This window comes from Dipodomys spectabilis, unplaced genomic scaffold, assembly GCF_019054845.1.
Source record: "Dipodomys spectabilis isolate Male_0828 unplaced genomic scaffold, ASM1905484v1 ptg000051l, whole genome shotgun sequence".
In the NCBI taxonomy this organism is placed as follows: domain Eukaryota; kingdom Metazoa; phylum Chordata; class Mammalia; order Rodentia; family Heteromyidae; genus Dipodomys; species Dipodomys spectabilis.
The window spans coordinates 14,216,400-14,243,033 of NW_024870728.1; the positions used below are offsets into that span (position 1 = coordinate 14,216,400).

General features: G+C 42.1%; 1 protein-coding gene across 1 annotated transcript in view; it reads left to right on the forward strand.

Moving 5' to 3' along the window:
- The window catches only part of Marchf4 (membrane associated ring-CH-type finger 4), a 95,684-nt gene that overhangs the window by 51,990 nt on the left and 17,060 nt on the right, over positions 1-26,634 (forward strand). Inside the window, exons 2-3 of the mRNA XM_042679348.1 lie at positions 19,986-20,141; positions 25,621-25,813. Of these exons, the coding sequence (XP_042535282.1) occupies positions 19,986-20,141; positions 25,621-25,813 (349 nt within the window). The remainder of the gene's footprint in view (positions 1-19,985; positions 20,142-25,620; positions 25,814-26,634) is intronic.

The window sequence follows — 26,634 nt, forward strand, 5'->3', positions numbered from 1 at the left end:
AACTGTATCCTCTCTCCCCATCAAGTATCCCAGTCATGCATCATTTCAGTACTTCAGACAGAGCAAGGCATGGCCTGTGCTCCACATACCTTGTCGCCCTACTGTAGAACCAGGAGGCGTAAGAGAACCATTCTTTGAAGGGGTGGCCTGATTTGTGCAGTGGACTACTTTAAATGGCATTCTACTCGTTTTTCCAGCATTGGTGGCCCACTGGGGACAGATTGGGCACTCAAACTTGATCCAATAACCAGGTTTAGTGAAGAAAGGGCTGTTTCCAATAACAGAAAGCCTGATCTGTCTTCCACAGGTGTGAGCCAGGGCCATCTCCCATGGACTCTTTTTCCTACATACCAACAACTTCCTACTTTTTTTGTTTTTGAATATCAGGTTCTCATTACTTCAGAGAAGATACTATGTTTTGGCCACTTCTCCTCCTCCTTCTTCTTCCTCTTCTTCTTCCTCATCTGCTCTATTCCTTTCTGTGTTCTGAGCTAAGGCCAGACAGATGTCTTATTCCTTATAAAGCATAAACAGGAGAGGGGCATTGAGTGGGGAAATGGGATTGTGTTGTGCTTCTTCTTTTTTCTTTTGGTTACAAACTAGAGGCTTATCATTGTAGCTTTATAAATTATAAAGTGCCATTTTCAATGATCCCGTCAATGCATTGCTCTCCTACCTAACTAAATTAGTGATGAACTTGCAATAAAACTTTGATAATAAAACTCAAAATGTACAATAAAAATAAAACCACTTAGTTGTTATAAATGATGGTTCATTGCCTTGAGTTTTAAAGTATTAATGCAGTCAAGTTTCCTTGAAAACTCTGAATTTTTATTAAGATTTTCTCCCCTAAAATAGTTTTTGAAAAGTATTAGCTATTAAAAATATTCTCCCTTGGTTTTTGCCACTAGGCTTACCATAACTAAGTCAACAGAGAAGGGTAGGTAAATAATTAGTTCTAAGCCTTCATTAGAAGTTATCATGGCCAGAAGTTGATAGCTCCTGCCTATAATCCTAGCTACTCAGGAGGCTGAGATCAGAGGATCATGGTACAAAGCTAGCCTGGCCAAGAAAGTCCATGAGACTCCTATCTCAAATGAAGAAGTGGGAGAACATATAGCTCAAGTGGTAGAGTGCCACACTTGAGAAAAGAAGAAAAAAAAAAAGTCCAGGCCCTGAGTTCAAACTTCAGCACTGGCACATACAAAATTAAAAGTCATTATATAAACAGTTAATGAGTTTCTGTTCTACTCTAAGCACTTTATATCCATTATTCACTCTTGTTACCCTCAGTTCACCAACAAGGAAACTAGGGCACAAAGAGGTTAAATAATTTGCCTTACAGTTTCTGAAAAGCCTTATGCATCATTGTGTGTGTGTGTGTGTTAAAAACTTACATTCATAGCTGGGCACCAGTGGCTCATGCCTGTGAACCTTCCTACTCAGGAGGCTGAGAATCAGAGATGATTGCAATGTCAGGCCAGCCTGGGCGAAACATTAGTCAGACCCCCATCTCAACAAACAAGCTGGGCATAGTGGCATGCCCTTGTCATTCCACCTGCACAGACGGTGTAACTAGAAAGATCACAGTTCAGGCTCTGAGGATTGTAGTTCAAAGCCAGCTCATGCAGAAAAATGTTTAAGTCTCTATCACCTATTAACCAGCACACATACACACACACACACACACACACACACACACACACACACACACACACACACACACACACACACACACACACACGAGCTCTTGTTGTCTGCTTGTTAATGGTCACATCTGTTGGCCTTCATGTGTCAGTTCTTTTTACATGTATTCCAGGACCTGCCATAGCATGAAGAACATACACATTACCATGAGAACTCTCAAACATTATCATCTGAAGGTATCTGAGTGAGAAAATATTAACATCTGAGTATTAACTCTGAAACAACAGTGCAGAATGCTGTGCGATTGCGTCAAACCACACAGACCAATGAACACAGACATGCTCCCTGCCCATGGGCATGTGCACACTGGCAGGCTGAGCTTCTGCTTGGAGATATCTCTGAAGGAGGAGCTTGGTTATGCATGTGACAGTAACTATGTCATGCTTCTCTCATAGAAGCCAGAAGAAGTACAGAAGTGAGGTTTACAGGGCATGGTGCACCTCCCCTCCCTCCACCCTCAGTGTGCTGTGGAAGACATCTGGAATCCATCCCTCTAACTGAACCAGTAGTTCCAGGACCACCTCTTAAGGGCGGTGGGTCCCTGCTGCCATGCACCTCCCTGGGGCCTTTCTCTTGAAGCTCTCTCACCTGCTTTGGGGGAGGATCCACCCTTCTCTTGCATCTCCTGCCATGATGCCTTCACAGCCAATAATAATTCTATTCCATTCTCAGCAAGGGAGCTGGCAGCTTTGGGTCTTCCCAGCAGGACTGGCTGGCTACAATTAATGACTCTTCTAGAGCCTGATTAATCTAAGCAGAGGCCAGAATATGTATTCTACACCCAAGGCTACATTTAAATTAGGAAATGGAGGTTTTACTATCCTGTTGCCTCAGTTCGTATTCAAATGTGTTAACCCTTTAGATTTCACTCCTGGTATTTGATCTGGATCACAAAGCCAACAGATCAACTCTTGAGTGGACCGCCCCAGAATTAAAAGGGGAAGACACTTCTTGGTTCCTTTGTTCACCAAATTCCAGATCATTTGGGGGTAAATAAGGACCTATTTTACTAGGCACCTGCTAAGAGCTGGAGAGCCAACCGAAGTCATAGATACATTGTTTAATGTTTCCTTAGACCTCTAAGGTAAAAAATAATGTGTAAAAATGTTCTATTTAGGTGAGCACGTGGCTCATGTCTATAATCCAAGTTACTCACGAGTCAGAGAGATCACAGAGAATTGCAGTGTCAGGATAGCCTGAGCAAGAAGTTAGCTAGATCCTATCTCAATCAATAAACTGGACATTGTGGCATGCCCTTGACATTCTAGCTACACAGGGAATGTAAACAGGAGTATTGCAGTTCAGATTTTCTTAGAATAAAACGCAAGATGCTATTCAAACAATAGCAAAAGCAAGAAAAGCTGGGAATATGGCTTAAGTAGTAGAGCATCTACCTAGCGAGCATAAAGCTCTTAGTTTAAACTTAAATATTGAAAAAAAAAAGTTCATGTGAAAAGGAGGAGGGAAGGAAATTGGCATAAATGAATGTTTATTATGTGGCAGATACTTTACATATATTACAGCGAGGAATTCCTACAAAAATCTCTGCACTTGAATGCATGGTGGAACTGAAGCTCAGGTTGAAATTGTCTAAGACCAGATAGCTAATGTGGTAGCCTGGTTATATTATTGGTCTTAGACCTTTAAGACTCCTTGTTGCCTCTTCCCTTTGGTGATGCCGACTCACACACTTTGGTCAATAGGACCTTAGACAATTTGATGTGGGCAGAGGCTCCAAATGCTTGTGCATTGGGACTTGCTTTCTCTCTGTCTCTCTGGCTGATGGAAACTCTTCTACCATCATGCAAACAAGCTGGACAATCCAACTCGGTAAGAGGCATGTGGAACAGAGCTTGAGTCATCCCTTCCTAGATCAGCTAAGCAATTCTAGGCAACTCAGATCCCTGAGCAAATCCAGTCAAGAGCAACCAAATCAGATCAGCAGGAGCCACTGGACAAACTTGTAGACTTGTGAAAGAGAAAAAAAAAACAAAACAAAACAGTTGTTGTTTTAGGCCTCTGATGTTGCAGTGCATATGCTTGAGCAGTTGGAGTGAGCTGGTACAGTTGGTAAATGGTAGAGCCAGAAGTTGTTTGATCTTAAAGCCTGTGTATTGTCCATTTGTCATGAAAACATAGCAAAGGATGAAAACTACAGAACAACAACACAAAAAAAACACAACTTGGATTAAGATACATGTTTAGCTACAAAGTTACACAACGAGGTTTCCATATTTAGGTTTTTTTAAGGGCAATAGTGGGCAGGTATTTGGCTAACAGGTCTGCAGTGTGGGACCCTTCAGTCTCCAGTGGCTTTGCTCTATAGTTTGCCATCTGAGTCTGACCTATATGGAGACTTGACAGGAATTCTCAAGTCATTCCTATCCTCTACCAGTTCCTTGGAGAATGAAAAAGCACACAGGGCTTAGGGCCTCGTGGAATTTTCATAGCTGAGACCTTCCCCCTGAGAATTGCTGTGCTGCTCATTCCTGACTCAGCCTTACCCCAGTCCTGAAGCCATGTCCTGATCCCTCTCTGCAAGGGAAAGAAAGGTAGAAAAGAACAAGTTGTTTATATTTTGGCCTATCCACAGAGACACAGCTGTGGAACCACTGATCATTGTCTAAGAACATGACTGTGATGATATGGAATCTCTGAATGCCAACTTAGCAACATGTATCAACATCCTTAAAAATGTGGGCTGGATTTATGACAGACCAATAGCCAATATTATACTTAATGGGGAAAAGCTACAACCAATCCTCCTAAAAACAGGAACAAGGCAAGGATGCCCACTGTCTCCACTCCTCTTCAACATAGTCCTAGAACCCTTAGCCAGGGCAATAAGGCAAGAAAAAGACATTAAAGGGATCCACATAGGGAAAGAAGAAGTTAAACTATCCCTTTTTGCAGACGACATGATACTATACCTCCACGATTCCAAAAACTCCATCCCCAAACTTTTAGAAATCATAAGTCACTTCTGCAAAATAGCAGGATACAAAATAAACCCACAAAAATCAGTTGCCTTCCTATACACTGATAACGTACAGGAAGAGAGGGAAATAAAGGGAGCAACCCCATTCACAATAACCTCCCAAAAAATAAAATATTTAGGAATTAACCTAACCAAAGATGTAAAAGAACTATTTAATGAGAACTATAAAAAGTTAAAGAAAGAAATTGCAGAAGACACTAGGAAATGGAAAGACCTCCCATGCTCCTGGATAGGCCGACTTAATATAGTAAAGATGGTGATACTTCCAAAACTAATATACAAATTCAATGCAATTCCTATTAAAATCCCAATGACGTACATCACTGAAATACAGAAAACAGTCCAAAAATTTATATGGAACAACAAAAGACCTAGAATAGCCAAAACAATTCTAGGGGATAAAGACAATATGGGAGGGCTATCCATGCCGAACTTCAAACTCTACTACAGAGCTATAATCACAAAGACAGCATGGTACTGGCACAAAAACAGACCCGAAGACCAATGGAACAGAATAGAAGATCCAGATATAAATCCACAGGCCTACAGCCAGCTGATATTCGACAAAGGACCCAAAGACATACAATGGAAGAAACACAGCCTCTTCAACCGCTGGTGCTGGGAAAACTGGGCAGCCACATGCAGAAAATTAAAAGTGGACCCCAGCCTATCACCATGCACCAACATCAACTCAAAATGGATTAAAGACCTTAACATTAAACCTGAATCTCTGAAACTACTGCAGGACAGAGTAGGAGAGACACTTGAACTAATAGGCACAGGAAGGAACTTCCTGAACAGAGTCCCAGGGTCACAACAAGTTGGAGAGAGACTCGACAAATGGGACTACCTTAAAATAAAAAGCTTCTGCACAGCTAAATCTATCGCAACTAAGCTAGAAAGACAACCAACTAATTGGGAAAAAATATTTACCAGCAATATATCAGACAAGAGGTTAACATCCTGTATATACAGGGAACTCAAGAAACTAATCCCTCCCAAACCTAACAAACCAATTACTAAATGGGCAAGGGAACTAAAGAGGGACTTCTCAAATGAAGAAATAAAAATGGCAAAGAAACACATGAGGAAATGTTCATCATCCCTGGTGGTGAAGGAAATGCAAATAAAGACAACCCTGAGATACCACCTTACCCCAGTCAGAATGTCCCACATCCACAAATCAGCCAACGACAAATGCTGGAGGGGATGTGGAGAAAGAGGAACCCTATTACACTGCTGGTGGGAATGTACACTTATACAACCACTTGGGAAAGCAGTCTGGAGGGTCCTTAGAAAGCTAAAGATTGACCTCCCTTACGACCCAGTCGTACCACTTCTAGGCATCTACCCTGAACAACAGGAACCAATATACAAGGACACGTGCACCTCCATGTTTATTGCAGCACTGTTCGCAATAGCTAGGATATGGAAACAACCTAGATGCCCCACCACAGATGAATGGATCCAAAAATTGTGGTATCTATACACAATGGAATATTATGCAGCCATTAGAAATGACAAAATAATGGCATTTGCAGGGAAATGGATGGAGCTAGAAGGAATCATGTTGAGCGAGGTAAGCCAAGAACGAAGAGACAAACGGTACATGGTCTCCCTGATAAGTGGATGCTAAATCCAAAATGTTAGGTGATACGACAAAACTAACAGGACTTAAGAAACAAAGAACTCCCGCTCATCTGGTTGAACCACTACTAAATATCCCCATGCTGCTGATCACAAATATGGTATATAACATGTGAACACTGTTATATATTACAGACTGTGGTAGACAATTTGCTCCAGGGAAGTTAGAATGAACTTGTGACTTTGAAATTATGTAATCATTTAATCACAATCAAAAAAAAAAAAAAAAAAAAAGAACCTCGGGGAAGGGAGGGAGGGAGGGGATGGTAGGGGGAAAACAATGGAGGGGGTAACAATGTTCAAGAGGAAGTGTACTCATTACCTCACTCATGTAACTGTAACCCTCTGTATAGTAGCTTTACAATTAAAAAAAAAAAATGTGGGCTGGAAGCCAATGGCTCATGGCTGTAATCCTAGTACTACTCAGGAGGCTGCGATCTGAGGATCACAGTTCAAAGCCAGCCAGGGCAGGAAAGTCTGTGAGACTCTTATCTCCAATAAACTAGCAAAAAAACAAAAACAAAAAAAAAACCCCCAGAAGTGGGGCTGGGGCTCAAGTGGTATAGCACTAGTCTTGAACAAAAGTAGCCCAGGGATTGTACCTAGGCCCTGAGTTCAAGCCCCAGGACCAGCAAAACTCCTTTGTATAACTACTTACAAGAATAAATAAATATTTAAAAATATCTATGGATTGGTAATCCCATTCTAGACCTACCTTCTACTGACACTCATGGATATGATCCCTAAAATCATAGAACACTGTGAGAATTTTTTTTCATACTGTAGTATGAATAGAAAACTGCAAGTTACAAATAAGTTGTATATTATGTTCCTGATTTTGAAAAGGGGGAATTATGTGTGTGGGAGGAGGCTATAGTTATAAGAAAAATTTAAAACCAGCCTCTATATTTGTGTGTGTGTGTGTGTGTGTGTGTGTGTGTTTGTGTGTGTGTGTGCATGCGTGTACAGTATTAGAGCTTGAGCTTGGGCCTGGGCACTGTTCCTTAGCATTTTTGCCCAAGGTTGTTGCTCTACCATTTGAGTCACATCTCTACTTCTTCCACCTTTTTGGCGGTTAACTGGAAATAAGAGTGGCTTTCCTGCCCAGCCTGGCTTTAAACCATGATCCATAGATGGCAGTGCCTCATAGCTAGAACTATAGGTGTGAACCATGGGTACTCAGCTCTCTGTATTTTTAAGGAATAGCTTTTCTGCCCCACTCCAGTCTCAGCATATGCACCCTTGACTGTCTTAGAGCAGGTAATGTTATCTTAAAATCTAAAAAGATGTAGAGGAAAAAGTGGCTGAAATAATCAGTAACATGAGAATAATACCTAAAAATAGGGCTTTTGAGTGTGAATAGATGATGGCTGAAGGGAAAATGAGTAGTTTTAATCATCATAAAGTCTAAGTAAAAGAAGAACACAGACTAAATCACTAAATCCCAGAAAACGATTGAAAGCAGCAAATCTTAATTGCTGATGAGTTAACAGATACTAGAAAAGATTAATATGTCAGCGACCAGCCTCTAATTAAGTAAGATGCAGGCTAAAAATATGGCAGTAGCTGAAGAATCTGGATGGGTTGGGGATGGGTTGGGGAGTGTGTGTCTTTTGTGCGAATGGCTCTCGGACCAGAGCTGTCCTGAGTTCTCCATGCATGCGGAACCCCACTAAGGCCATTGAATGCTTCCTAAAAGAAGACCTTGGGCTATGGCCTCATTTATTTGGAAGAAAACAGTAGACATTCCCCAATCCTTCAATGCAGAGGCTCTGGCTATTCCGTCAGTTTTAGTTTTGCTTATATCCAGTTTCATGTTTTATCTATGATCTCAAAGGGATTTTAAGAGTTGCCAAATGAACAACAGAAACCCTTGGGTTTCTACCATCTGTCAAGATTGGGGTCAAGAGCCTCTGAGATCCCTACTCCAGCCCCTCCCAGCACCAAAAATAAGGAGTACAGAATTATTTGAAACTGAAAAGGAAGTTGCCAAGATGACAGAAGCTACAGGCCCTTGGAGCAGCTTAGCAGAAACCTGGAGCCAACAGACAGGAGTCTACTCACATGCCAGATTCATTCAAATTCACTTAGCATGCTTTCTCCTGACAAGGAGCGGGAGCCAGGATTTCAGGAATAGTACACTCCCTTGAGAGGTGTGAAAAAGAAATGGGCCAGATTTGTAGCAGACTGTGGCATGGACAGCCCTTGCCTGCACAGAAGTGAGACCCACTCTTTGGAGCACTGAACCTGTAGTGGGAGTTAAGTCTCCAGCCTAGGAAAGGCCAGTACTATCTGTGGGCTTCTAGTTCATCAGTCTAAATGAAGTGTATTGAGAGTGGGGCTGATCATGAAGAACAAAGGCAAATCCCAAAGAGAAGAACAATTGGGGGAAAAATATATGTTTACCACAATCTCTTTAAAAGAGCAGGCAGAGGAAATTATAAGGCAAAAATCTTTCCTCTCTTCTCTTCCCTTTTTATTATTAAATTCTTTAAAATTATAATTATTAATGGGTATTCATTGTACCAACTAATGGGTTTCACTGTGACCTTCTACACATGTGTATATTGTGCTTTGATGTCTACCTTCCTTTCTAGTCTTCCTTTTCCTTCTCGTCCCTTTGTGTGTGTGTGTGTGTGTGTGTGTGTGTGTGTGTGTGTGTGTGTGTGTGTGTGTGTGTGCATATACATGTACATGCCACTGGGACTCGAGGCTTGAACTCAGGACCTTATGTTCTCACTTGGCTTTCTCACTTCCTCTCAAGACTGGCATTCTCCCACTTGAACTATGCCTCCACTTCTAACTTTTTGCTGGTTAAGGGAGATAAGATTCTCACAGATCTGTCTGCCTGGGCAGACTTTGAATCTCAATCCTTAGATCTCGGCCTCCTGAATAACTGGGCTTATGGGTGTAGTCATTGGTACCCAGCTTCTATTTCCTTTTTTGTCCTTCTGGCCCTCATCTTGCTGTCCCTCCTGTCCCTTAGGCATCAGAGAAACCTCAGTTGGCCCCGTGAACACAACTTAACCCCAAAAGGACAAAAGGGAAAGAACCTTTCCACTTTCCATTAAGGAGGTGGAGATGCCTGCATGTGAAAGAAGAAGGCTTCTTCCCCCAGGGTGTAACCCTTGTTTTCACTGTATTTGATTCCAGTGCCCTGCATCTTGTATATACATGTTTTTCTCACTTGGGGAGGGGAAGGGAAATAACAAAATGCTGAAACAAGGATACAGGTTGACCCATTGTAGCAATGAGATGTACAAGACACTATGTTGAAAACGAACTTTACAACTTCGGTGGGGGTGTGGGGGGGAGGATGAGTTGAGGAGGTGGGAGGGAAGGGATAGTATGAGAAAAAGGAGGAGGTAACAATGCTTGATAGGAAATGTACTCATTACCCTATTCATGTAACTGTAACCCCTCTGTACAGTATCTTTACAATAAAAAATATATATTAAAAAAAGAAGAAGGCTTAAGGAAGGCTGGACCCTCTTGGAGGCAGACAAGAGAATGATGAGCTAGGATCCCTGAAATGCCAGGGCAGGCATTCCAGCAAGAGCACCTGGAAATGCCTGGCTTTTCCTACAGTGATCACCTATCGGCATCATCCTGGCTTGTGGATGGGCAAATTCTGACTCACAGTTTTCAGACTTGTGAACTTTGTTTTTCAGGCAGTAAAGCAAGGTGCTTGGTAAGGCCACAGACTCCAGGGAGCCTCTCATCTGCAGAGTGGGAGCACAGCATCTGCTACCTCTCTGTGTGTCAGGATGTAAATAGATTCAGTAAGAGTAGGTGGGTGCAGGCAGGACAGTTGGTAATGATGTCATGCCACATCAGCATCCCTATGCCAAACAGGGTTCTGACCATTCCTTACTGTGTATTTTTCTATTTAATTGTCTTGAGAACCTGGGAATACAGGAAGTATCTTGAGTTCCTCCTTTATCTCTTGAGAAATTTGCCTGGGGTCACACATACAAGGCATGGCAGAGTAAAGACCCAACCTAGTCAGTTGGGGTCCAGGAGCCTGGCTAACTATGCCATGCTGCCTCACATGTATTGGGTGCTTAAGACAATACTTGGGCCCCCCTGGCACACACTCAAAGGCAAGAGCTAGCAAAAGAGGCAGCAACAGTAGAAACACTAGCAAGGTAAAACAATATAGATGACAGTAACTGTACAGGAGCTCAGAGAGGGTGATTTATCCCATGTTCTTCACCCAGTAAACAGGAGAACTTGAATTTGAACCCAATCGTCAAAGCTTGCAAACAGATCTTGGCATCCAGTATGTACTCAAATATGCTTTCATTATTGGAACTTATTTTTTATCTTTGTGTATATCCAAGTCTTAAAGTGGAGACAGAAGAAGGTTTGCTAAGGATGATCTGGTCCAGCACTTCACCAAGTGAAGTCTACGCCAACGTTGTGTTGAGAAGTAGAGAGCCAGTTTTCGTGGCATCAAAGTCTGTGGAGCAAAATCAGCATAGAAGCTGAAAAAAAATCTCCCAAGTGATTTTTTTTGGGGGTCAGTTGTGGGGCTTGAACTCTGGGCCTGGGCACTGTCTCTCAGCTTTTCAGCTAAAGGTTAGCACTCTACCATTTGAGCCACAGTGCCATTTCTGGCTTTTTTTTTTTTTTTTTGCTTATGTGGTGCTGAGGAATCAAACCCAAGGCCTCATGCATACAAAGCAAGCGCTCTACCACTGAGCCATCTTCCCAGCCCCCACAAGTGATTTTTATGCATGCTCAGATCTGAGAACCAATGAGTAGAGATGCAGATCACTTAAACCATGGTCACCAGCCAGAGGGTGGCAGAGCTGGGGTCACACACAGGGAAGATCAGCCCTTCACAGAGGTGTCCCTAAGTACCTAGGACTGTGATCAGGAGGATTGGGGAATGTCATGGGTCATCACAGCTTATGTGTACCCACAACATCTGCTGTATCCCCCAGATTTTCAGAATGATGTCTTAATTTCAACAAATGAAAATTAATTTTTGAAGAATGTCATCACAACCTCTTCAAAGAGCCTGAGGGTGTGCACACTTCAGGGCTGGACCTCCCTCTGCCATTGTGCAGGGACTGCGGAGAGTAGAAACAGGACTGGGTGTTTTCCCCTTCACCTGCCAATTATGCCCTGGCCTTGGCTTGTTTGGAACAATGGCTCCTGGCATCTTCGAAAATTCAGCCTAGTGGCCTAGAACCTTAGAAGCGAACCCTGTCCACTATAGGCAAATAGCCCAATTATGGCTAATCAGGGTTAATCTAAATTATGTTTTTTCTATTGAGAAAAGCAAAGAAGGACTAAGGGTAGATCAGCTTTTAATTTTAGTTCTTTGGTAATGCTAGCAATGGTCATGATGAGTTATACAAAAGACAAACTGACATCATATTGCACATTTAGGTTATTAGAAATACTGATAAGATTATAAATGCACACATTAAGTATAACCTTCTTCCTTCCCACCTCGTATAATGTGGTTTGTTTGCTATGCTGATCATGTTTGGCGTCCTAGAATTGGATGTTATTTAAATTCAATTATAGTGAGGTTAAGTTCTTCTCTCGAGTACCAGTTGAGTAGATTTAGAGGCAGTTAGAGTGAATAGGTACATTTGTCTTATACCAGTTAAATATAGGGAGAAAAGCATTAGGGGAATTGAATAATTATCATGAAAATGAAAATCACTGTTTGGAGGGCTTGGATGGGTTTTCTGTTAGTTTTGTTTTTCTTCTTCTTCTTTTTTTTTTTGCATACCACCACCCCTCTTCCTGAGATGATGACACAGATAGGCTAGAAAATGTTCTGTGACTATGGAAGGAGGTTTTATGTATGTGTTTCATGTGTTGGTGTGATGTGAAAGTAAGCTGTGATTATGAGAGTAGAACAAGAAATAATTATGGGGTTAATTGGATTTAGGGTAGATAAGTACTGCTCATTAAGGATTTAAATCATTTTTTTCCTTAGTAATAAAGTCATCTTTTGATTCAAATTATCTCACAACACTTCCTAATTTCCTTCTGCCAGTGTTGACACATTGTTGGTCCCTGGACACCAGGATTTGGTCTTGGTGTTCTTGAGCAGGTGAGAAGTCTAGGCATAGCTTTACTGGAATAAGAGTGGTTAAATGCTACAGCTGGCTGTGGAGCTGGAAGACTGGTTGGAAAAGTCTCTAGTCAGAAAACAGAGCTGCCGCACACTGACCCAATATACACAGGGTTCAGACTGGCTTGTGTGTGAACAATAGTAGATTCTAGGATCTTGGGGATCTTTGTAATTCGTGGAGATTTTTTTTGGTTTGGTTTTGTGAATATGTGGGCTTATTTCTATACATACATATGTACACACATACACTGTACTTTGATTATATGCAGTCCATCATTGCTCTCCTTTTCACAAGCCCCTCTTTTTATACTTTCTTATGAATTTTTATTCATATTTCATACGCATGTCCACTTAATATTCTTCTACCATGTTCCTCCCACTCATCCTCTCTTACCCTCCCCCTTCGCTTACTGCCCACCCAAGCATTGTACCCAGTTGTTTAGATTTTAATTCCTCTCATGAAAGAAAGCAAACATGCAGTATTTGTCTTTCTGAGTCCAGCTTATTTTATTTAATACGATGATCCATAGTATTACCCATTTTCCTACATGGATCATAGTTTCAGTTTCATTCGTCCTTAAGGCTGAAAAATTGTGTGTGTATACACATTTTCTTTACCCATTCATTGGCTTATGAGTACCTAGGTTGATGCTAAAGCTTGGCTCTTACAGGTAGTGCTGTAATAAATACAATTGTGCAGGTATCTCTACAGTATGTTGTCTTACTAGCAGGATCATATAGTACTTCTATTTTACTTTTGTGAGGGACCTTCATGCTGATTTCTATGGTGGCTGCACTAATTTACATTTGAACAGTGTATACAAGGATGATTTATTTCCTTGTATCTTCATCATCATTTGTTGGTATGTATTTTCCTTGAAGGTTGACATTCTGACTGGTATGAGGTGGAATCTTTTTTTAATATATATTTTTTATTGTAAAGATAGTGTATAGAGGGGTTACAGTTACATGAGTAAGGTATGAGTATATTTCCTATCGAGCATTGCTACCCCCTTCTTTGTTCCCCCTACAATCCCTTCCCTCCCCACCTCAACTCCTCCCTCCCCCTCCCCAAGTTGTAAAGTTTGTTTTCAACATAGTGTCTTGTACATCTCATTGTTACAATGAGTCAACCTGTATCCTCATTTTGTTATTTCCTTTCCCCTCCCCAAATTAGAAAAATGGAATCTTATTGTAAGATTTGCATTTCCTTTATGTCTGTTGATACATTTCTTTTTTTGAAAACTGTAAAAAATTTGAAATAAAAATTTTGTTGTTCTTTTAGGGACAGTGTCTTGCCATGTAGCCCCATGAACCTCAAATTCACTATCCTTCTGCCTCAGATTCCTGAGCTCTGAGATTATAGAAAACTACACTTGGTTTTATGGAGATCATCTTGCCAACCAGGCTCACTCCCACCAGTAACACAGAGCTTCTTATCATCATTTCATGGTTTCCCTCTTCATATCCCCTTCATAATATTTGCTGGCAAGATGGTCTTCACAATAATCATTTTTAAAAATAATCCTGATATGAAGGTACATGGGCCTTTCACAGGCCTACAGAGTAAAGAAATCATTGCCTATTATTCTGATAGAAAGAAAAAACACAGGTTCTCTGAGCCTCTTCCTTCTGCTCACTGGCTCCTTTGGGGCACATTTTTTGTGTCTTCCCTTCCAGCCCTCCTCTTCCAACTCAGATCACAGCTACACAAGTAATTGGTCAGTATCGTGGACCAGTTACGTGGTTGACCGTGCCCATAAAGTTCAAAGAGTGTGTTATAGATAAGCCTTCTATTATCTAGTCCCCTGAACGCAAAGGGTCCAAGGAGTGACCAAAGAGTTCCCTATTTTTCCTATCAAGTGAATCTTTTTTTTTTTTTTTGCTGAAGAGAGATTTTCATATTCATATTCAATGCAAGAGTATTCACAATGTTTGATTTGAATAGCAGTCTAAATACCTGTGAACATATGCACACATTAAGAAAATGTGATATATAGGTACAATGGAACATTATTTAGATTTAAAAGAATATAAAACATTATTACATGTTACAACATGAAAAGACCTGGAGACATTATACTAAGTGGAATAAGACAGTCACAAAAATATAAATACAGCATGGTTGCAACTGATGTAAGTTTTCCAAAATAGCTAAATTCATAATCAAAGAGTAGAGTGACAGTGTTGCAGGATTTTGTGAAGGGGGAAAGCAAACACTTTTTATTTTCATAATACATACAGCTCCAGTTTTGAAAAAGATCTATTGTAACACACTGTGCATATATATTATTGTTGTTTCCATATCAAGTGAATAATTTATGGTCCTGGGAACGATCTACCTTCTTTAGCATCCTTCTTTTTCCTCTACAATCCCAAGGAATGTTTTGTACTCCTCTGTCCATTCCTCCCCACCCCAATACACACAGGTTCCAGCTCTACCCTGGAGGGGGAAGTTCTGATTTTAAAGCTTTAGACGCTTAAGGTCTTCTCAATGGAACAAGTACAAGGCATCTAGACTCTTCCTCACTGATATAGCCTCCAACTTAGAGAAATTTTAGTGGCTTACTATTCTTACAAAGAAAAGTCTCTGTCTCTTGACTTTGTCTTAACACAAGTCTCCTCCTCATCAAGAGTGGGGGTGTGACTCCCTACCACCACTACTACCACCAAACATCAGTTGAAGCCAATTACACTGCCTAGAATTGGATTCAAAGAGGAACATGAATGAAAGAACAGGAGAGTTGTCTTCGTGTTTGTGTCCTAATGGGAAACAATAATGACATCTCCCATATCAGGATGGGAAAAGTAAGGATCCGATATAGTGTTCTGTGGATGGGAGGAGACCAAGGACAGGTCACACAGGGTGGGCAGACACTATTTGAATGCAGGTGAAGCAGTCTGATGAACAAACTTGTTTCAGACCCCTGCTCTTCCATTTTCTTGAGCAGGTAACAAACTATGGGTGAGTATCTTCCACTGTAAAGCAGAACTATGTTATTAGCCTTACTGTGTTATTGAGGTAGCAAGCAGTATAACTGGCTAGGGAAGTGTTCTGTATATCTGTGAAATATTTGTAACATTAAGATTATTAAGGAGAGAATGTTACAGAAAGGAGGGGGCGGGAAATGTTTAACATTTGAAGGAAGTGAGAAGTAGATTCAAAGACAGGAAGACCTCTTTGCATCTCTTGTAACCCTCTGCAGTATTATCTGCATTTAGTATGTGCTTACTGTGTGCCAGACATGCAGCTAAATATAGTCTCCTACTAGCCTTCCTCCCCTACTTTCACAGACGAGTCATTTTATTTGATAAAATGAAAATTTTCCTGATGACTGTTTTAGTCCAGTGTCAGATACCCTTAAAAAACTTCATCCTCCTTTTTACTTTTAACCCAAGACTTTTCTTCATATTTCACTTAGAAAAATAGGAGAAAGTTAATCTTGCCAAGTCCATGGTTAATTCTTGGATTTTGTCCAACTTGATCCATCAACAGCATTTGGTAAGGACAACAGATCCTTGTTTTCTTAAAATACTTAGTGTTCTTCCTTGGCTATTGGAACATCATGCTCTCTTCTCATCTCACTGACCTTCCCTCTAAATCTCTTCATCTAGTTCCTCACATCTCCTGACCTCTACACATGAGCATCTCCCAGTCTCAGCCCTGTTGTTTCTTTGTTTTCCTACTTAAGACCCTTGGTGATCTCATTCACTGTCATGGATTTAAACACCATCTCCATGCCAGCAACTCTCAAGTTTATATCTTGACCTTTTCCCTAAACTCTAGGCATGACATGCATTATAGTCCTTGTTTGGCATCTCTACTTGAAGAACTGATAGGAATGACATAGGTGATGCTTCCAAAACTGAGCTTCCAATTTTTTTTCCCAGACCCCCGTACCTGTCTAGTTAGTAAATACACCTTTCACACACATCTGCCATGTGCCAGATCTATGAGGTATAGGAGTAGCCTGAGTCCCAGAAGATTTGAAAATGGTGAAGTGCCAATCTGTGGGTAATGATGCAGGGAGAGGAGACAGGTCCACAGCTGGCGTTGATGGGAGACTTGGCTGCAGGACCTGAGCTGAGCCAGGAATTGGGTAACATCTGGAAGGGAGGAGACAGACAATAGATTTGCAGTACAGGCGTAGGCAACAGAAACAGAGGCAGCAGTGGTGCAGCTCAGAGGTTGATCTCAGTCCAAAACACCTGGCTTCCCATGCTACACATGCCACGGTGTGACTCAGGCTGACTCAGTGACCTTGAATTAGTAATTCAACTTCATTTTCACTTCAGCCAGGACTTCTCTTATAGAGATTTTATACAGCTGCCATGTTAAATCAACTTAACTGATATCGGCATTGAATCCAAGGCACATCTTCATTAAGTCTAATGTTAATCCCTCTGTCAGCCATTTCTACTCTTGTTGTTCTTGGAGACACACTGATTAATCGAAGGTGGTGAAGGGACCACATTAAAGCCTTTTAAAATATTAAAAAAGATTATGGCCCCAAAAGAAGAAAACTCAAAGGTGCACAAAATGTCCTAAATAATAAGTATAAAACTTGCATGAATGCCAAAGCTAAAATAGCTTATTTCTGGGTTTTTTTCCTGCTAAAATTCTGGATCACTTTTTAAATCACATATGAACTTCTCACACAGTTTGAGTGTCCTTGTTTTCTATTATGGGCAGTGCTGGAAGAAAATCTTCATTTTGTCTTTGGGTTGTCCAGCTCTAAGGGACATGATTTGCTCCTGAAGAATCTGTACAGCTCTGATCTCTTTATCCCTTAGCCAGGCACTGGGACTAGGCCAGGCCATGTTCCCTCCTCTTCCAGGCAAGGCTTAGGGACCTCTCATAATCCCTAATAGTCCCACACATTCACAAGCAATCTTATTATTAGTCATTCCCCAGCCAGCAGCAGTTCCTGCCTTTTCTCCATGGCTGCTGCTCAGGAAGCAAGGAATGTAGACTTTGCTGTCACTTGGCACCGTTGCCAGGGACCAGAAGTAATGTCTTTTACCTGATTGGCAATTTGACATGGATGCTTAACAACCCGATTAATCAAACCCAGCTCATCCTGTTAGAATTAATGAGCCTAGGAAATGCTGTCATGAATAATGAGGGCTTTTGTCCCTCCCCCAGCACCTCTTCTTACTCTCTTCCTCCCATCTCTTTCTCAGAGCCATAGCAGAGCTACTCAATATCAAGAGCCATTAGGCCTTATTGGATGTGGCGAGTAGTCAGCAATGTGAATATCTTCTGTCTGTTTCTCCTTTCACAGGCACCACAGCAGCCTACCAGGAGTCAGAGGCTAGCCATATCCTAGGAAGGTGCAAAACTTGCCACTTGCTTTGTTTTTCAATCCACTCATTCAAATATGAAAAGTTATTGTGGGCCTTCAAGTTATTGTAGGGCTTGGCACTGAGGGAAAGGGATAGAAATATATAAAACTCATCCTTGACTTCCAGGAGTGCTTTGGAGGGTGAATATGCATCGATTCTTATAGTTATGTGCTGGATATTCTAACAGGGATATACCCCAAATGACATCACATCAACGTACTTTTAGTTAAAAGCACTTTTACATCCGAGCACTAAACTCACCCCATAGAAATCGGAGATGGTTCTCGATAGCTTAGGATCTTCTTGAAAATGGATAGTGACAGATAGTAAATCAGGGGAAAGAGAACATTGTTGACTTCATCCAGGCCAAGATTTGAATTTTGAGTGACAGGAGTTGAAGTAGAAGGGAAAGATGATTCCAGAATTCTTGGAGGCAAATGACTAGTTTTGCAGTCTGTAGTGAAGGCCACGATTAAGTGTGCAGATGGAGATTTGCAGGGGCTCTTGGACTTCTTTTTCATGGTTGGGGATAAGGTGTGGTTTTATTATTATTTTCTATCAGTTGTGGGGCATGAACTCAAGGCCTGGGCACTGCCCCTGAGCTTTTTTGCTGAAGGGTAGCTCTCTAACCACTTTGAACCACAGATCCACTTCTGGTTTTAATTCAAGATAAGAGTCTCATTGATTTTCTTACTGGGCTGACTTTGACCCACAGGCCTCAGATCTCAGCCTCCTAAGTAGCTATGATTACAGGCAAAAGCCACCAGTGGTTTTATGAATGCTGAAATACCTAAGTTGCTAGAGCTGTGTCTTAACTGGCTCTATCCCAAACACACCAGCATGGGGAGTTGCAATTCACCTATGCAAAGTATTTCATGAGTGCTTTGATTAGTGGGAGGCAGAGAATCTAAGTACACAATAAATGAGTTGGAGTGAAGGCATGAAAAGTAAGGAAGAACATGGGCAAGACCAGAGGGATCATAGGCCAGTGTGTTGGACCCAGTTGTTAAAAGTCCTGAGAAGGTAAAGGAAGGAGCTGAGTGGATAGGAATGTGGTAAGCAATGGTGAGTTTGAGCTACATGTGAGAGAAAGAGCAGATAAGAGGAGACACATCTGAAAGTGGAAAGGGAAGACACCCAAGAGAGGCAGGGCTCATGGAAATACTTTGGAGGGATGTGTCAAGCAGCACAAAGCATGGGATTCAGTTATGCCTCTCTGGCATACCACAGGGAGCTCCAGCTCTGTATTGTACTCAAAGGGTTTCAAATCTTTACACTGTGTAACCTTTGCCTCTCAGTTTCCAGTGTTCCCAGCCTTGCTCAGGGCTGGCTGGAGTGATGCGGGCCTCCAGCAAAGGTATTTGGCCCAACCTCCCTAGGATTCAGGCCTGTCCATACTTTTGTCATTCAAGGACCCAGTGTAAAATGCTTCACCAGAAAGACTTGGTTCTCTGTGCACTGGCCTGCCAGGAGGACATTGCAGTAATTCAAGATCAGAGCTCTACATTCATGCAAAATGAATCCTGTAATGTATTTTTAAATTGTTAAATGTTGACTGTTGAGAGGTTTTATGTGAAGATTGCTTGTAGATCTAGGTATATTGCCTAGTATATCTGAAGCCCTGAGTTTGGTCACCAGAAAAAAAAAAAAAAAAAGGATTTCTCCCAGACTCCTTTATCTACAGCTGGTTAGAGTTAGGGTTTTGTTCAGCCTGTGTTGAACCTTCTAGATCATCTCAATCTCTACCAGCTAACAGTCAGTGTCCTTTACCTATTTGCCTCACTGGCCCTACAGGTATTTGAATTTGGAAGCCTTGGCTGAGCTTTCAAAGAGAAAATAATGGTGCCTGACATCCTCCTTTGAACTACAAGAGGACTTCCACAGAAATCCTACAACTTGGCTAGCACAAGAATGATGCCCTGTGTAATACCAACTATGAGTAGGGCCTAGGAATTTTAGTTGGGCTGACTAAATTCATGTGGCTCCTGCTGAGGGGACACTAGAGTTCAGGCCTGCTGTGGGGACACTGGAGTCTAGGCCTTCTCTGTGGAGTCTGGTTACTCAAGTCAAAGCCTGTGGCCTGGTATGGGGACCTATCTGGCTTACTGAACGGCTCAGATAAGTGGATCAATCTCTCATCCACTATTCTACCACCTACCAAAGTATTCACTGCCTCTCTCCCTGCAGGGGGAGCTGCTGAGCCCATGCCGCTGTGATGGCTCTGTCAAGTGCACACACCAGCCTTGCCTCATCAAGTGGATCAGTGAGCGGGGCTGCTGGAGCTGCGAGCTGTGCTACTATAAGTATCATGTCATCGCCATAAGCACAAAGAATCCTCTGCAGGTAACAAGGGTCTGCTTGAGGAGGGCTGGGTGTGACCTGGCCCTTCCATTGCCACTGGCTTTGCATGGGGAGAATTAGTTCATCCTAGACTCAGGGTAGCTTGGAGCTTAGAAACAACTTTCAAGAAGGAAAGGGTGAAAGATCTTTTTGTTTTATTTTCTCTGAAGCCTCTGCAAGAGGAGGAAGATAAATAGATACTGAAGAAAAGAGTATCAGACAGAAGAGAGAAAATAGGAGAGGGAAGAAATGAATGAGCAAATGGGGAAAGGAAAAGAACAAGGAGGGGAAAAGAAAGAGTGAAGGAGAAAGAGAAAGGGAAGCGAGGAAGGAAAGGAAAAGAGTGAAGAAAGGAAAAGAAAAAGAGTAGAAGAGAGGAAATGGGGAAAGGAGGAAAGAGGAGAGAGGAGGGGTGAGAAAGGAAAAGGGAGCAAAGGAAAAACCAAGAAAAGCCAAAGAGCGGAAGACTCCCTGAGAAAAATGGAGATGAGACAGGGAAGCAGAGAAATGGTTGGGAGGGGAGGAGCAGAAGAAAGAGCAGAGTATGAAAAACCTACTAAGAGGGGTGAGGGCAGTCAGGGCAGAGCTGGGGTAGGGCTTGCCAAACACATTTCCACATAACTCACAGCTCCCTTCACCCACCCTCTGCCCCCTGTTCTGTTCACACATCCATCTTCCCTGGAGGAGCTGGGAGATCCTGTGCCTCCTTTATAAATTCCCTCACATCAAGCGGTTTGCCCTGTGTGGTGCCTGCACACATAGAGAACATTTCACTTCTGAAAATATCTCCATACATGTATGAAGCTGCCACATAATCAATTAGCCAGGATGGCAACAGTGAGGATGAGGAGTTCAGTTGCCTGGCACAATTTCCCTCCTCCTGGAAAGGAGGGGCAGAAAGTCAGTCCTGCAAGCCCAGGAGGGCAGGCAGTTTGGTAATAATAATGTGGTAGGGTCTTCACTTAGAATGGCAGCTGGCATCTACGTTGCTACGGAGCCTGCAGTTGCTGTGTCCAGTGTGGTTTATTTTAGACCCTGTGGAGTTTTCTATGGGGCACCTTTAAGAGTGTGTGTGTGTGTGTGTGTGTCTGGTGGTGGGGGAGGGGTGTGCATGCACACGCATGTGCAGATGTGGGCTAGGATGGGGGGCATTTTGGGGAGAGGTATTGAAAGTCCTAGATACCTCAGCCACCTTAATGGTGAATCACAGCACGAGCACAAGAGGTGCCCCTCCCCACTGTGGGTTCCATCTTCAGCCATTCATTTCCAACTCATGAAGTATCTTAAAATAGCCGTGTCACCAGACAGCTGATTCTGTGTCTGCTGGGTACCAGCAAAGGTCTGAGTGCATTAACCCACACCTTCCTTTTCAGCTGGCCAAAGCCTCCAGAAAAGACCAGATCACAAATCTACCAGCCGAGTCCAAAGTACCTGGCTCTTGGTTTCATCCTTGACTCATTTAATGAACAAACAAACAACAACAACAAAAACAGTCAGGGATAATTTTTTCCTGGGGGTAAAAAAAAAGAAAAGGTTATTCTAATCTTATGAGTCAGGAAAGCACATATCAGTGTTTGGAAATATTGGTCGGTTCATCATATTCTTAAGTCATTATCCTGTCTCCTGTTGTGAGGTTTTAGACTCTTGGGACTCCTCTGATTCTGTTAGTCTTCAAAAATGCCATGGTGTATGCTCAGTAAATGTCACCTTTTTAAATACAAAAGTAGTTTGGTTTAGCCTGGCCCAGTGGCTCACACCTGTAATCCTAACTAAGGTTATGAGAACAGTGGTTTGAAGCCTGGGCAAAAAGTTCATAAAAAGCCACCTCAACAAAAGCAAAACAAAATGAAAAACCCAAACAACAACAACAACAACAAAACTGTTATCCCAGCTACACGAAGATGTAAATAGGAGGACCACAGTCTAGGCCAGTCCAGACAAAAAGCAAGACCCTATTAGAAAAATAATGAAAGCCAGAAGGATTAGTGATATGTCCCTGCCTGATTAGGTCAAGGCTCTGAGTTCAAACTCAAGTGCTGTCCAAATAAAAACTTGTGTCTAGTTTGAGTTAGAAGCTCTGTTGTATGGTTGCAGCCTGAATTGTCCTAATTGTCCATTGTGAGGCAGCTGCCTGCTCAGTCATGGTAGGCAACTCTGCTTTCAGGAGAAGCTGGACCTGGCAGGTCAACCACAAGCAAGTGGAATGTGGATGGGGATCTGCAACCACTGCAGATCTGGAGTGCTCCCTCCAGGTCTCCTGGGTCTCTCATCGACTGGCTCATGCTCCATACAAAGCTGTGAGAACGGCACAACTATTCACGATAGGACAGCATTTCAGTCACCTACGTATTTCTACCTGAAAACCCACAGCCTTGTGAATCTCGAGGCTCTATTAGTCATTTTCTATCTAGCTTTTCTCTGTGACATATGAACAGCAATGTTAGTATTGCTATCTTATCTGTGGTTTCCCTTTACAGTTTCAGTTAACCATAGTCAATTGAAATCCAAAATATGAAATGGAAAGTTCCAGAAATAAGCAATGCATCTGCCTTATATTGAATGCCATTCATTGAAATCTCATACCTTTCTACTCTATCCTTCATGGGATGTGGGATCTTTGTCCCGTGTATCCATGAAGTGTATACTATGCATCCATTAGCCATCTCAGTTACCAACTATCATGGTATCACATACTTATATGTAAGACTTGGTACTATCCAAGGTTTCAAAAATTCATTGAGGGGACTCTTCATATATATCCTTTTGGTTTAGGGAGGACTATAGTATACTGATAAACTGTTAGTGTCTATTAGGTACCTTATTACTGTTCTAAATATTTACATATATTACCTATTTTAATCATGGAATGAAGTAGTTGTTAGTATTATTATTCTCAATTTACAAATTAGACAATGAAGGCACAGGAGGGTTTATCAACTTGCCAGAAGCTGCCTGGTATTTGGTAATGGAGTAAGGTTGCTGACTACACTAGTAATTCTCACGCTTGGATTCAAGCTCTTAACTTCTACCCCATCACGTCCAGGCAAATTTAGGATGGCTTTTGCCATGTCATGCTTAATCTATATTTTTTGCTAAAACAGCAAATTTTTGCTAAAACATCCTATTTATAGCACTGGATTGATAATTAACCCACATAATAGTCTAGGAAGTAAGGAGAACCATTTCCTCCCATTGTGACAGAAGAGAAAATTGACGGTCTCCCTGACAATCAACAACCAGGTGACACCCTGCTACCTGGTATAAGGAAGGCAATATCCAGTTTTTACTCTCTACCTTTTATTTTTCCACTCACTAGTGCCCCAGGAAATGAGTTCAGGGGATGGAGAAGTCTCATGATATCAATGTCAGAAACCTACTTAGAACAAGGCCCTGAAGTTTCCGGTGTTTGAGAACAGTAGATCCTGATCCCACGGATGCCTTCTTCTCCTCAGTCTGCTTATGAGATGTCAGAGGGCTCTCATTCTCTGTCCTCTCCTTACAGTGCCTTGTCCCTCACCCCTCTGTGAAACTTCACCTGGGACAGACAGTTAGACCATTTTCTTTCCCCATTCCACTTTGTTCCACTTTGCTCATTTTTCACCTCATGGTCAGGATCCCCCTTTAGGTCCCATGGATGGCTTGGGTTGGGCTGTAGAAAGGAAGAGGGCCCAAGTGTGCCTTCACATATGAGATGCTTGATGTCAGGAAGAGTAGGAGTAGGTTTTGAAGCCCTCCTTCCTGACTGTGGGGCAAGCTGTGGAAAAACGCATTCATTGTACATGATCAGGCCATCCTCTGGAAAGTTCCATCCTTATGTGTAACCTTAAACTGGGGGAATAGTGGAAGATTGTCAAGGCCCAATTCCCTGTAATGGGATGTTATCTGTGTAATTAAATGTCAAGGCCAATGTCCTACCTTGAGATGGATAAGTCTAGTTTTCCACTGGCTATTGTTCCTTGGAGGTCACTGAACAGTCCTGGCTGAAGCTATGATGTCGGCTTCCCTCCAGGCCTTTGATGGCAGTGAGAGAATCCCTGTTGGCAGGAGGAAGGCATGTGGCTCTCCCTTGCATTCAGGCTGCAATGCTTTGTAGTGGTGTTCTCGGTAGAGCATTATGCAAATCACCATCCACCCAATCAGAAGTTCTGCCCTCTGCCTTCCCAAACCTAATCAGTTCCCTACTTAAAGCTACTCAAAACATCAACATTGATCAAGACATCTTGTATTCATAAACTGCTTTGTTGAATAATTCCTTTGTACAACTACTTAAAGATACTAAAAATATTTTTTAAACAAAAACCATCGTGTTTACTCTCAGGACAAAAATCCAAATATGGTTAACAAAACTGTGGTTTCTCTATACCCTTCACGCTTTTCCTGTTGTCCTATTGCACATGTTTTCTCCACTCGGCCCATTTTGGTTCTTTTAGGTTTTCATACTCATCGTGTTTTCTTCAGACACAGGGCCTTTATACATGTTCCTGCCTCTGTCTGGGGTACTCTCCACCCTTCTCTATGCCTGGTAATCTCCTACTTAGCTCAAGTATGGCTTCCTATGTGATGTCAAATGCTTCTGCCACAGGCCCTTACAGTCCCTTTCTCAACTCTGATGGATTACAATTGTAAATCCACAGGGCTGTCTGCTCCATAGGCTGGCTGTCAGTTGTAGCTGTCTGGATTGACCTAGAGTTTTATCTCCAGCACCTCACATAGCAAAAAATATTCAATACATCTATATTGAGTGAATTGTATGAATAAACCCCGCACTGTAATCCAACTCCTGGCTTTTTAAGGTCATTGTTGCCTAGAACATCCATGAAATCATAAAATTCCAGAGCTGAAACTCACCTATACTCCATCCTCAGACTATTCATCCATCAGTGCTGCTAAAAGTACAGCGCTTGTTTTGTAAAAGAGGAAAAAGGAAAATCAATGTTAATATACATTTCATAAATTAGAAACTGTTTTCCTTATCTCTACATCCTACATCCTACCTCCTCTCCTGGTCTGTTGACTTGGTAGTTTCTAGTATGTACATTAAATGGCAAGGTAGTGTTGTGGTAGGAACAAAATAGACCTGTGCCCTCTTAGCACCTATTAGTAAGAAAATAGACTATATTGCTGCTCTGCAAAGAATATTCTGGAGCTCTGCAAAGCCACCCACACTAGCTCTTTGTTTTCTCTTTTTCCTTCCTGTTTCTGTTTGTATCATAAGTAAAAAAAAAAAAATGTCTCCTCAGCTATGCCTGCCCCAGAGCCCCTCCTTACAGATAAGTTTTAATCATTCTATAATATAGCTTTCCTCTGCTTCAAAAGTATAATGTAAAACTGTAACCAGGTCCATTATATACTACCAGTTGGGAAGTCCTGGCTTAAATCCTGCCTCAGAGAAATGAGCTCTTGGAATGGAAGAAGGAAGATGGGTGAGAATGGGGTGAGGGTAATCCAAGCAATAGCTAATCTGCCACTCTTTCCTCCCCAGTGGCAGGCCATCTCTCTGACAGTCATCGAGAAGGTTCAGATTGCGGCCGCCATCTTGGGTTCTCTCTTCCTTATTGCCAGTATTTCTTGGCTCATCTGGTCGACCTTCAGTCCCTCAGCAAAGTGGCAGCGCCAAGACCTCCTCTTCCAGATCTGCTACGGGATGTACGGCTTCATGGACGTGGTATGCATAGGTGGGTCCAAAGACTTGTCCCCATGGGAAGTTTGAAACAACATGCTGGGAGTCCCCCAGGATTCCTCTCACTGGGAGGCTGAAGCAGAAATGACACCAAATTTGAAACCTGTGAACCCAGGAGGTATCATAGCTTAGATATGAGAGTTGGGAGGGTGAGAATGAGGCAGGGCAAAGAAGAAAGATTAGAATCATTCCTAAGCAAATCTGACTTGCCCAGTGGAAGAAGATAAGGAGGCTGAGATCTGGGGAAGGCTGGTTGAGGAAGGTCCAGGGTAGCCAACCTGTAATAAGAGATCTATGCATAGTTCACTCCATTTTCTTTCTAGCACAATGCCATCAAGCAGCCATGGTGATATTTGTCTCTTCATTTCCCCCAGCTGCTAATAAGTCTATTCCAGGGCCTTATATTTCTGTAGTCTAATGGCTCAAAACTGTGTGTAGGACTTCAGTTCCACACTTAACTCTAGGAGCCAGTCTTGGGAGTAAGAAATAGAATGCCATACCGAAAGACTCTGTATATGTGTTCCTGCTTTATCCTGAGATTTTAAAAAAAAATCCTTATTCTACATAAGATTTTGTTGAAAAGGGTTAGTTTTCAAAAAAAAAGTTGAAACACTGCTTTGGTTCTCCATTTCTTCCCTTATCCCATCCCCAAATCTGTGTTTCTCCTCTTCCGCTATGGCTGGTGGAGGGTTGAATCATTTTTGTTTCAATAAGTCACTGTGGCTGTCAGTTCCAGAGATATGGTTTACACAATGGTCTGGGCAGTGCCCTTGTTTCTCTGAGTAAAAGGAAGCATGCTTGAGCACTGGTCATACT